This window comes from Pituophis catenifer, unplaced genomic scaffold (genome assembly GCF_029215685.1).
Source record: "Pituophis catenifer annectens isolate HBS135680 unplaced genomic scaffold, rPitCat1.0.hap2 SCAF_9, whole genome shotgun sequence".
NCBI lineage: Eukaryota > Metazoa > Chordata > Lepidosauria > Squamata > Colubridae > Pituophis > Pituophis catenifer.
Window position 1 is genome coordinate 4,111,472 of NW_027256889.1, and position 12,895 is coordinate 4,124,366.

A 12,895-nucleotide genomic window follows, 5' to 3' on the forward strand; every position below is an offset into this window, starting at 1 on the left:
AAAAAGAAAGAGAAAGGAGAAAGAGAAAGAGAAAGAAAGATGAGAAAGAAAGAGAAAGAAAGTAGAGAGAAAGCAAGAGAAAGCAAGCAAGCAAGAAAAGAAAGAAAGAAAGGGGAGAAGGAAAGAAAAGAGAAAGAAGAAAGAGAAAGAAGAGAGAGAGAAAGAGAAAGAGAAAGAGAGAAAGAAAGAAAAAGGAGAGAAAGAAAGAAAGAAAGAAAGAAGGAAACAAAAAGAAAGAAAGAGAGAAAGAAAGAAAGGAGAGAAAGAGAAAGAAAAAGAAAAAGAGAGAGAAAGCAAGAGAAAGAGAGAAAGCAAGAGAAAGCAAGCAAGCAAGAAAAAGAAAGAAAGGGGAGAAGGAAAGAAAAGAGAGAAAGAAGAAAGAGAAAGAAGAGAGAGAGAGAAAGAGAGAGAAAGAGAAAGAAAAGAGAAAAAGAGAGAAAGAGAGAAAGAAAGAAAAAGGAGAGAAAGAAAGAAAGGAGACAAAAAGAAAGAAAGAAAGGAGAGAAAGAGAAAGAGAAAGAAAGATGAGAGAGAAAGAAAGAAAAAGAAAGTAGAGAGAAAGCAAGCAAGCAAGTATGAAAAGAAAGAAAGAAAGGGGAGAAGGAAAGAAAAGAGAGAAAGAAAGAAAAGAAAGAAGAAGGAGGGTCTCTCTCGGGTGCCTCTTCCTCCTCCCTCCCTGCGCCCCTCCCTCCCCCCCTCCCTCTCCCCCCCCTTTGCCCGGGGAGCGTGGCTGGGGGGCGGCTGGGGATTGGGCTGAGCCACCGGAGGGCGGGCCGGCCGGGGGGCGGGCGGGCAGGAGCGAGCGAGCAGCGGCGGCGGCTTCAGTGTCGGCGTCGAATTGCAGCGGGCGGGCGGGCGCGGGCGGATCATGGGCAGCGGCGGTCTCTCCCAGGCGCTCCCTCTCGCCGGCCTCCTGGCGGGGCTCTGGCTGCTCGCCTGCCCAGGTAAGGGGCGCCGGGACCCCCCCTCCACCTCCCCCTCCCCAGCCCTCCTCTGCAGCCGCCGGTGCAAATCCCGACCGCTTGGCTGCTGCCTCTTGCAAGCGCAGGAAAAGGTTTCGGGATCCACCTGCCGATCTCTCCTGCCCCGATCGCGGCTCCCCCCCCCACTTTTCTCCTCCTGGTTTTGGAGGGGGGTTGGAAATCCCCTGCACCCGCCTTCTTTGGGGGACAAAGCCCCCGGCGCTCAATCAGAGTCTGGGGTCCGGGAAGGGGATGGGGGAGATTCTGGGAATCGTGGATTTCGGACTTTGGCTTCTTGTTTTTTCTTTTTTCTCTCTCTCTTGCTTTGCAACTCGCCTCTCTTGGGGGGGGGGGGTTCCACAAATCCCCCCCCCACTAGGGGCAGGTCTTTCCATCCGTCCGTCTGCCCCCCCCAACCCCCTGCCCCATTTCCCAGCCCCAAAGGAAGATCTGGATTCAAAAGCTGGAGGAGGGGGGAGGCGAGGGGGTGCAGTTGCAAGGAGAAATGATGACAAAAGGAGAGAGAGAGAGAGTCCAGACTTCGAATAGAGGGCTTGGAGACAAAGACATTTTATAGGTGATCCTCAAACTTACGACCACGTTTGTTGAGCCCCACATTTCGGTTGCAAAGAGAGACGTGGGTTAAGTCGGTTTTGCCCCCCATTTCATGCCAAGTGTCACTGTTAAACGTTAGGAACCCGGTTGTTAAGTGAATCTGGTTTCCCCCCAATGACTTTGCTTGTCAGAAGGTCGCAAAAAGGGTTATGCAAAAAGATCGCATAACCTCGGGACGCTGCAGCGGTCGTAAATAGGAGTCAGTTGCCGAGCGTTTGATCCAGCGTGAGGATGCTTGCAATGGGGTGAAAAACGGCCATAAGTCGCTTTTTGTCGGTGCCGTTGTAACTTTGAACGGTCCACTAAGCGAGCTGTCGTAAGTCGAGGACAACCTGTGCATCCTTTCCTTGCCCATCCGCTCACAAAATTGATATTTTCTCCCTGGCATTGGCTGGCATGGGGCTGTGTGGCCTTCGATCAAACCCATTTACTTCTCTCCCCCAGGCTCCCAATGAAGGGGTGAAGAGAAGTGGCACATGGGCGGATGCCTGACACCCCCCCCTTACCGCCCTCCCCACTTCTCTCCTGCCCCTCCCTCATCTCCTTCCCCCCTAAGGCTAAGGTTCTTGCCAGCTCCCTACTGCTAAGCGATGACTGGACCCTTCCTATATGAGTCATCCCCACGGTGATGCCATAGCTTCATATAGATGAATTTGGGGGGGAGGGAAGGGCTGCAGGGGGGAGGTGAGGGCACAGGAGGGGCAAGGGTTAGAGGCAGAGGTGAGACCCTTCCCCAACTTAGAAGTCGTGGGGAGCATTTGAAGAAAGAAATGCCAGCTGCACCTGCTTAGGTGTAGGGCGGGGGTATCCATGCTTGGCAATTTGAAGACTTGTAGACTTCAACTCCCAGAATCACCGTCTCCTGGTGATTGGCCCAAAGTCACCCAGCCGGCTTTCATGCCTAAGGGAAGACTAGAACTCACTGTCTCCTGGTGATTGGCCCACAGTCATCTAGCCAACTTTCATGTCTAAGGGAGAACTAGAACTCACCGTCTCCTGGTGATTGGCCCAAAGTCACCCAGCCAACTTTCATGCCTAAGGGAAGACTAGAACTCACCATCTCCTGGTGATTGGCCCAAAGTCACCCAGCCAACTTTCATGCCTAAGGGAAGACTAGAACTCACCGTCTCCTGGTGATTGGCTCAAAGTCACCCAGCCAACTTTCATGCCTAAGGGAAGACTAGAACTCACCATCTCCTGGTGATTGGCCCAAAGTCACCCAGCCAACTTTCATGCCTAAGGGAAGACTAGAACTCACCGTCTCCTGGTGATTGGCCCAAAGTCACCCAGCCAACTTTCATGCCTAAGGGAAGACTAGAACTCACCATCTCCTGGTGATTGGCCCAAAGTCACCCAGCCAACTTTCATGCCTAAGGGAAGACTAGAACTCACCGTCTCCTGGTGATTGGCCCAAAGTCACCCAGCCAACTTTCATGCCTAAGGGAAGACTAGAACTCACCATCTCCTGGTGATTGGCCCAAAGTCACCCAGCCAACTTTCATGCCTAAGGGAAGACTAGAACTCACCGTCTCCTGGTGATTGGCTCAAAGTCACCCAGCCAACTTTCATGCCTAAGGGAGAACTAGAACTCACCGTCTCCTGGTGATTGGCCCAAAGTCACCCAGCCAACTTTCATGCCTAAGGGAGGACTAGAACTCACTGTCTCCTGGTGATTGACCCAAAGTCATCTAGTTGGCTTTCGTGCCTATGAATGCCGCCTGGGGAATTCTGGGAGTTGAAGTCCACACGTCTTCAAATTGCCAAGCTTGGATACATTTGGTGTAGGGTTTAATTTGTGGTTGACTAACCCAGTGCAAGTATTAATTCCTGCCACCTAGCTTGGATCTGGCAGCCTTCTCCATCCTTCAAAGACTGGTCCGCTCCAGGATTAAATGATAACCTTTTGCTGTAGAAAAGCAGCTTTTCAAGGCTAGCTTGCAACCCTCTGGAAGGGAAAAACCTATGAGTCTCTGCAAGTTTTTTACTTTTGGAGAAAAATCCCTTTGGAAGGAGAGGAGGAGTGAAGGAGAAGAGTGTGACAAAGGAGAAGAGGTGAAATAAAGTTTAAAAGTTTGCACCAGGCTAGAAAACAGGAGACGGTGAGTTCTAGTGCTGCCTTAGGCACAAAGCTGGCTGGGTGTCTTTGGGCCAATCACCATGAGACGGTGAGTTCTAGTCCCACCTTAGGCGTGAAAGCCTGCTAGGTGACTTTGGGCCAATCACCAGGTGATGGTGAGTTCTAGTCCCGTTTTAGGCATGAAAGCCAGCTGGGTGACTTTGGACCAATCACCAGGTGATGGTGAGTTCTAGCATGCCTTTAAGCATGAAAGCTGGCTGGGTGACTCTGGGCCAGTCACTTTCTTTGAGCCCTGGCAGGGTTGTTGTTATGGGGAAAATAGGACGAGGAAGGAGCGTTAGGTATATCCTCCGCCTTAAGTTATTTATAAAAATAATAAAGGCGGGATGAAAAAGAATGTAAATCAAATCTAAACGGGTGTCATTTTAAGGGACAGAAAATGGCTGAGCGGAACCTTTTCTGGCTCAGCTATACAAGAAGAGAATCCACTTTCACTGGGCTTCCTCCAGATGCCCCCCTCTCTCCCTCCCTCTCTTTCTCTCTTTTTCTCTCTCTTTCTCTCCCTCTCCCTCTCTTTCTGTCTCTGTCTCGCTTTTTCTCTTTGTCTCTCTCTCTCTCTCTCTCTCTCTCCCTCCCTCCCTCTCTCTCTTTCTTTCTCTCTCTTTCTCTCCCTCTCTCTCTCTCTCTCTCTCTTTCTCTCCCTCTCTTTCTCTCTCTTTTTTCTTTCTCCCTCCCTCTTTCTCTCTCTTTTCTCTTTCTCTCCCTCTCTTTCTCTCTCTTCCTCTTTTTTCTCTCTCCCTCTCTTTCTGTCTCTCTCTTTCTCTCTCCCTCTCTTTCTCTCTTTTTTCTCTCTCCCTCCCTCTTTCTTTCTCTCTTTCTTTCTCTTTCTTTTTCTCTTTTCTCTCTCTCTCTCTCCCTCTCTTTCTTTCTCTCCCTTTCTCTCTCTCTTCCTCTTTTTTCTCTCTCCCTCTCTTTCTTTCTGTCTCTCTCTTTCTCTCTCTCTTTTTCTCTCTCTCTCTCCCCCCCACTCTCTCCGGCGCACTAGAATTTTGCAGATGGCAGCGCCTGGTGCAAAGAGAGGGGATGCTTATCAAATTGCAACTGAAGGACAGGAGCGCCTCAGATGCCAAGGCAGCCTGCTTTGGGCGTGGTATAGAGAGAGAGAGAGAGAGAGAGAGAGAGACGAGTGAGGCTGGACTGGCACAGGAGCTGCCTGGAGAAGGGAAGAAGGAGCAGAAAGGGAAGGTGGAGGAGAAAGGCGGGGAAGGGAGTGTGGGAAGCCCCCTCCCCAGCTTGGGAGTTCTAGGGAGGGGATGGCTGCTTAGCTAAACATGCCCCAGCTGGTTGTTTGTTCAGTTCTGGCACTTCTCACATTCCTGCTCTGTTCCTTGCTTGAGTTTTTCTCTCGTCCTCCTTAATCTTTGTTTGCCAGGCTAGATGCTGGGGAAAGTTTCTGCTCTGGGGTCCCTCCACGCATAACCTCCCACCCAGGAAGAGTTTGAGAGAGGTTTTAGCTGGGAAGGACAGTTGGGGAAGAGGGTTGGTAGGGTCTCGAGCCCCTATGATTAAGCTTTAAGGCAGGGGTCTCCAAACTTGGGAACTTTAAGACTTGTGGACTTCAACTCCCAGAATTCCCTAGCCAGCCATAAGAGCCTTGGTGGCACAGCAGACTAAAGTGCTATTAAGCAGCACCAGCTGCCTGCAATGACTGCGAGTTCAAATCTCACCAGGCTCAAGGTTGACTCAGCCTTCCATCCTTTCGAGGGAGGTAAAATGAGGACCCGGTTTGTGGGGGCAATAAGCTGACTTTGTATAAAAAAGAACACCGCTTGGGGGGGGGGCGAAAGCCCTACTAAGCAGGTATATACAAAAGTATGAAGGCTATTGCTTAACGCATTGTCAGCCGCCCTGAGTCTCCGGAGAAGAGCGGCATATAAATCGAACCAATAAATAAATAAATAAATAAATAAATAAGTCTTAAAGTGCTTAGCACATTGTAAGCCGCCCTGAGTCTCCGGAGAAGGGCGGCATATAAATCAAATTAAAAAAAAAAAAAAGTTCCCAAGTTTGGAGACCCCTGCCTGAAGGGGTCTCTCGAAAGGGTATTTGATGCTTTTCTCCAAGCAGACGTCAGTTGTATTGGATTTCAATAAGCATCAGACGCTGCCGTCAGCGGTTCGTGGATTGACTGGGGGAAAGAGAGAAAAAAAGCGAGTCGCAAATTGTGCGAGGTGTGGTTGAGTGGATCGGGGCCCAGATTTGGCCTGCCTTTCCTTCTTATATTTGGGTTGTGTGCTAGGATTCAGCCTTGCATCCTGGAAAGAGCTTTTCGGGGCTGGTTGCCATTCCAGATGTGGGGAAGGAAAATGGGATGTTCGTGGGCAGAGAAGGGGTAAATGACACCATAGATGTCGTGGCATCTCTCAAGGGACGTAATTTGTGTGGGTTGCGGCTGAATTGTAAAGTTGTATGTAATTATAATGATGTAAGTCAGAGTGTTTGAGCCAGTTTGGTGGAGTGGTTAAAGCGCTGGTCTAGAAACCAGGAGGCTGTGAGTTTTCGTCCTGCCTTAACCATGAAAGCTAGCTGCGTGACATTGGGCTAATCTCCAGGGGACTGTGAGTTCTAGTCCTGCTTTAAGCATGAAAGCCAGCTGAGGAACTTTGGCCCAATCTCTAGGAGACTGTGAATTCTAATCCTACATTAGACATGAAAGCTAGCTGGGTGACATAGGGCCAATCTCCAGGAGACAGTGAGTTCTAGTCCTGCCTTAAGCATGAAAGCCAGCCGGGGAACTTTGGCCCAATCTCTAGGAGACTGTGAATTCTAGTCCCACCTTAGACATGAAAGCTAGCTGGGTGACATAGGGCCAATCTCCAGGAGACAGTGAGTTCTAGTCCTGCCTTAAGCATGAAAGCCAGCTGGGGAACTTTGGCCCAATCTCTAGGAGACTGTGAATTCTAGTCCCACCTTAGACATGAAAGCTAGCTGGGTGACATTGGGCCAATCACCAGGAGACAGTGAGTTCTAGTCCGCTCTGTACATGCTCAAAATCTCAAAGCACCTGCTCTGAAATTAAAGAATGGCCCAACTCTTGCCAGCTGGGGAATTCTGGGAGTTTCGAAATCCACATTTCTTAAATTTGCTGAGAAAAGCTAAACTGTGCCCAACCTGGTTGCAAATCCCAGGAATGAAGGCTAGACTTGAATATATATATATATATATATATATATATATATATATATATATATATATATATATATATATATCTTTTTAAGAAAGCACCATCCCAGATGAAGCCAGTGGCGACCTACGTCCAAATATGTTTTTGTACAATCAGTGTTGTGTTGTTTGTCAATCATAATGCCCAGATGTCTCCATCCCTCCTGTTTAACTCAAGGAAGGCTGTGCTTTCTTCTCCAAATTTGAGGGATTGATTGATTTTTTTTCCCCTCTTGATCAGATTATGGATAGGAAGCAGATGGGTTTTGCTGGGTGAGAAATATTACAAGTGGCTCAGCCTTTAAAACAGTTTCGTGCCTGCCGTGTTAAATTTACGACACTCAGATAGCGGAGAATCTTCAAGAAAGGAAGCCGTTTTTATTTTTCTTTCCGCTTGGAAAGTAGATGTTCTTCTTTCTTTTATGGAAGAGCGCTTACCAGTTCTAGAGCTGTGGATATATTTCAGAAGAGGAGGTCAAAATTACAGATAGTTCTCTAAACTTGCATTCGTTTAGTAACCGTTCAAAGCTACAACGGCCGTGAAAAAAATTGACTTACAACTGGTCCTCGCATTTACAACCGTCACAGCATCTCCAAAGTCACACGCTCAACATTTTGGGCACTTGGCAAAGGGGAATGAAGGTTTGCAGCTTCGTGTGTGTGTGTGTGTGTGTGTGTGTGTGTGTGTGTGTGTGTGTGTGTGTGACATGACAGGCTGGGGAATTCTGGGAGTTGAAGTCCACAGGTCTTAAAAGTGGCCAAGATTGGACACTTCTGTTTTATGCAGTGCTTCTTATCCCTTCTTTTAAAAATAAAAAAAGAAAAAGAAAGAAGGAGGAATTGTAGTTTTGTGGTTGCAAGAAAAGGCTCCCAAGCTTAGGATGGCTTGTTTTCAAAGGAGCCTGCAAGCCTCAGAGTGAAGCTCAGTTTGATTCTCAGGGGATAAAGGGAATTGGAATGAGAATGGAGTTGGAAGGGACCTTGGAGGTCTTCTAGTCCAGCCCCGTGCTCAAGCAGGAGATCGTATTCCATTTCAGACAAGTGACTGTCCAGTCTCTTCTTAAAAACCTCCAGTGACGGAGCTCCCATAACTTCTGGTGGCAAGCTGTTCCACCGGTTAATTGTCCTCGCCGTTAGGAAGTTTCTCCTTAATTCCAGGTTGCTTCTCCACTTGGTTAGTTTCCATTCACTGCTTCTTGTCCTGCCTTCTGGTGCTTTGGAAAATAAGTTGACCCCCCTCTCCTCTTTGTGGCAGCCCCTCAAATACTGGAATACTGGTATCATGTCCCCCCCAACCGCTATCATCTCCCCCCTAGATATGAGGTGCAGCAGCGGGGTTGCTAGATTTCGGCTTTGGGAACCAGAAATGAGAAACCCCCCTTTTTGGCTGGGGGAGGGGGGGGAAGAGTGTGCATGTCAATTCAAGCGAGGGGCTTCTTTCTAGCTTGAGCCAAGCTTGGCAGTGGAGCTGGTGCGATTCCGGTGGCATTGCCAGCTGCAGCCAGCAACGCCCGAGGTCGGTGTGCAAATTGCTTTGGATCCTGTTCAGCGAGAACTTGGCTGGCGGTAAGGAAGAGAGAGAGCCGGACACGGCTTCTGAATGAACCATGAGCTGTGCAAGATTTCTCAAGCTTGGCTACTTTTAAGATGGGTGGACTTCAACTCCCAGAATTCCCCAGGCGGCTTACTGAAAAACAGGCCTGGTATTCACTTACCTTCACTACCGGTTTGTAAGTGTAAGCACACGCTTTTCGTGCATGCATAGAGGGTCAAAAATGGGACGTAATGACGTCTGGGCAGGTGGGCAGAGCCTCCCGTAGCCGCCGCTACCAGTTCGCACGAACCGGATATAACCAGCTGAATAGCACCACCGCTGAAAAAGATCCGGTCGGTGGCCTCTGACTTAGGATCAGGAGTCCACAATATAAGGGATGAGTCTGTAGACGAGTGTTTCTCAACATTGCCAAATTTGGCATGGCTGGCTGGGACCTACGACCGTTTTTCCCGCTTAACGACCGTTGCTGCATCCGTTGTCATGTGATCAAAATTCAGACGCTTGGCGACTGATTCAGATTTATGACGGTTGCGGTATTGCGGGGGTCAAGCCACGCCCTTCCGACAAGCAAAGTCAAAGGGGATGCCAGATTCGCTTAATGACCCTGTTACTAACTTCACTGCAAGTGATTTGCTTAACAACCGTGGCAAGAAAGGTCGTGGCATGGAGCAAAGCTCGCTGAAGAACTGTCTTGCTTAACAACGGAGGTGTTGGACTCAGTTGTGGTTGTACGTCGAGGACTACCTGTCTAATGGTGTGCGGGAAAGACCTTGGGAGACAGGAGGAAGAGACACAGAGTTGGCAGCGGTCAGATAAGAGGGAGCTGAGCCCAGAGAAGAAAAAGGGGTGTGGCAAACATCTCAAAAAAGGACCCTCCCTAACTTTCCAAGGTCATAAAAGTGAGGATTGGTGGAGAGGTACTTTCTGATTTGCAAGATTCTGTTAATATAATTTTTATAATAAAGATAAGAGCTACTGGAAGTAGGCCTTGACTTACGACAACAAGCTTTCTGTTGCAAAGCGAGACATTTATTTAAGTGAGTGTTGCCCCCATGTTACGCCTTTTCTTGCTACAGTTGTTAAGCGAATCATTCCAGTTGTTAAGTTAGTAACCCGATTGTTAAATAAATCTGGCTTCCCCATGAACGTGGCTCGTCAGACGGTCGCAAAAGCTCATCACCTGTCCCTGGGATGCTGCAACCGTCATAAATATGAGTCGGTTGCCCAAGCATTTGAATTTTGATCACGTGAACATGGGGGAGGCTGCAACGGTCGCTAAGTGTGAAAAACAATCACAAATCCCTTTTTTCCAACGCCGTCGTAACTTTGGTCACTGAAGGAACTGTCGTAAATCAAGGACTACCTGTCCTTTCCTTGCAAAACATCTGAGCGGCAGACATCATGATCAAAAAATAATTGGGGACAGATGTTTCTGCCTCTGGCACCTTCTCGCCATTTGTGAAGTCACTTTTTTCCCCCAGTGGCCGTCGTAACTTGGAACCGGTCACTAAGTGAACCGTTGTAAGCCGAGGACCACCTGGATGTGCTTCTAATCTTGTCCTATCTCACAAGATTGACATTGATGCACGCAAAATCCCGGGGCGGAGCTTTGATGATCCCGGGTGCCAAATCCTGACTTCTTTCACCCTGCCAATCTCAGACCTCATCTTCCTCTTCCTCTCCCCCCCCCCCGCAGCGCCCCCCCCCCCCCCCGCTTCCCTTCCATGATAACATCTCTTAGCCACAGGCGGGGAAGATCACAGTCGATCACAACCGGTCTGGCCACTTTGGGAGCCCGAATGCAAAGAATTTGCAATCCCAGAAATGGGAGAACAAACAAATGGTAAAATTTGACTTTAGAGCCTTGTCTCTTTTTCCTCCGGGGGGGGGGGGGGGGTTGCTGCGGTTTTAGGTGTGCACAGACATGTTCTCGTCACACAAACACGCCTCTTTCATTGCACAGCTCGACAATGCAAACTCCCAAGGTGCAAAATCCTGTTTTCTGGATTTTCCCTGCTCCCTTCCTTCCTTCCTTCCTTCCTTCCTTCCTTCCTTCCTTCCTTCCCTCCCTCCCTCCCTCCCTCCCTCCCCTTCCTTCCTCCCCTTCCTTCCTTCTTTCTCCCCTTCCTTCCCTTCCTTCTTTCCTTCTTCTCTTCCCTTCTTTCCTTCCTTCCTCTCCCTTCCTTCCTTCCTCCCCTTCCTCCCCTCCTTCTTCCCTCCCTTCCCTTCCTTCTCTCCTTCTTCCCTCCCCTTCCTGCCTGCCTGCCTTCCCTTCCCTTCCCTTCCCTTCCCTTCCCTTCCCTTCCCTTTCCTTCCTTCCTTCCTTCCTTCCTTCCTTCCTTCCTTCCTTCCTTCTTTCCTTCTTCTCTTCCCTTCTTTCCTTCCTTCCTCTCCCTTCCTTCCTTCCTCCCCTTCCTCCCCTCCTTCTTCCCTCCCTTCCCTTCCTTCTCTCCTTCTTCCCTCCCCTTCCTGCCTCCCTTCCCTTCCCTTCCCTTCCCTTCCCTTCCCTTCCCTTCCCTTCCCTTCCCTTCCCTTCCCTTCCCTTCCCTTCCCTTCCTTCCTTCCTTCCTTCCTTCCTTCCTTCCTTCCTTCTTTCTCCCCTTCCTTCCTTCCCTCCCTCCCTCCCTCTCTTCCTCCCTCCCTCTCTTCCTCCTCCTCCCCTCCCTCTCATGTCTCCGGCCCCTTCTCCGCATTGTGTCTGTCTGCCCAAGCGTGGCACCTTGTCAAATCAGCCAGGAGAAATGCATGCTTTAAAAAAAGAAAAGAAAAAAAAAAGTCTCGGCACAGCTGGCGACGGTGAAGGTTGGCTAGAGATGATCCCAGAATTTCTAATTTAACTTCGGTCGAATGGATTCCAAGGAGATCATCTGGGCTTTGTTGGTACCTAAATTGGCATCTTCACAGAATCTGGATTTAGAAGGTCCCTCAACGTTGGCTGTAGAGAGAGCTTTCCTATTGTCCTCCGAATCGGGGTCTCTTTATTTTATCATTGCTGCTGCTGCAAGGGCTTCTGAGCATATGCAGAGCGCTTCCCAGTTTCCCTGTCTTTGCAAACATCTAAGACGCGTAACTTTTGCTTGTAATTCTAATTTACAGATAGTCCTCGACTTACAACAATTTGTTTCGTTCCAAGTTACAATAGCACTGAAAAAAGTGACTTACGACCATGATTCACACTTATGACCGTTGCAGGATTCCCCATGGTCACGTGATCAAAACTCAGACGCTTGTCAGCTAGCTTATATGACAGTCAAAGTTTCCCGGGGTCATGTGATCCCGTTTTATGACCACCTGAGAAGCAAAGTCAATGAGGAAGCCAGATTCATTTAACAACCGTGTGACTCACTTAGCAACGGCAGTGGTTCACTTAACAACGGTGGCAAGAACGGTCGTAAAATGGGGCAAAACTCATTTAACAGCCGTCTCGGACATTTTGGGCTCCAATTGCGGTCGTAAGTTGAGGACTACCTGCATTGAGTTTTGAAACATTTACGTTTTATGGTTTTATTGCTTTTCCTGTTGTGAGCCATCCAGAGTCGCCTTAAGGGGAGATGGGCAGCAAATAAATCTAATAAATAAAAATAAAATAACCTACGGTAAGAAAAGTAAAATAAAATACAGTAAGGTAAAATGAAATAAAATGAAATAATAAAATAAAATAAATAGAATAATAATAAGCTAAACTAAACTAATAAACTAAACTAAACTAAAATAAAATAAAGAATTCTATTCCTATTCCTATTCCTATTCTATGCTATGCTATGCTATTCTATTCATTCCACTATTCTATTCATTCCACTATTATTCTATTCTATTCTATTCTATTCTATTCTATGCTATGCTATGCTATGCTATGCTATGCTATGCTATGCTATGCTATGCTATGCTATGCTATGCTATTCTATTCATTCCACTATTATTCTATTCTATTCATTCCACTATTATTCTATTCTATTCTATTCTATTCTATTCTATTCTATTCTATTCTATTCTATTCTATTCTATTGTAAGTAAAGTAAAGTAAAAAATAAAATAAATTAAAATAAATTAAAATAAATTAAATTAAAATAAAATAAAATAAAATAAAATAAAATAAAATAAAATAAAAAAATGTATACTCTGGTTCTGGAGGCCAGGGCAAGTTGATCAGCCCCCAAACCCCTCCAATCTAAGATTTGACGGCCTGCTCTCTGCCGTAACCCACTTCCATCCTATTTTCTCCTTCCGAGCTGTGGGAAAACAGGGCGGGATCTGTGCCCGTGATTCTCCTTTGGAGCTCGGCTTTACCCACCCCTGCTTGGGTTGCGAGCTTCCTCAACTTTTCTCCTTTCTTTGCTTTCCTTGGCATCTGCCACCCCCCCTAAACCCCCCCCCCAGACAAAAGCCCCAGTTCTCCTCATGTTAATGAGCTGGCTGCGCCCACAGCGTGTCTGCCCGGGTTCGATGCTGCGCTGTGGAGACCTC

At 48.0% G+C, this 12,895-nt stretch overlaps 1 protein-coding gene across 1 annotated transcript in view; it reads left to right on the top strand.

The window, feature by feature from the left end:
* The first annotated feature begins 867 nt into the window (after positions 1-867).
* The window catches only part of BCAM (basal cell adhesion molecule (Lutheran blood group)), a 65,130-nt gene continuing 53,102 nt past the window's right edge, over positions 868-12,895 (top strand). The window contains 1 exon segment of the mRNA XM_070949997.1: positions 868-944. Within this exon segment, the coding sequence (XP_070806098.1) occupies positions 869-944 (76 nt within the window). The 5' untranslated portion in view covers position 868.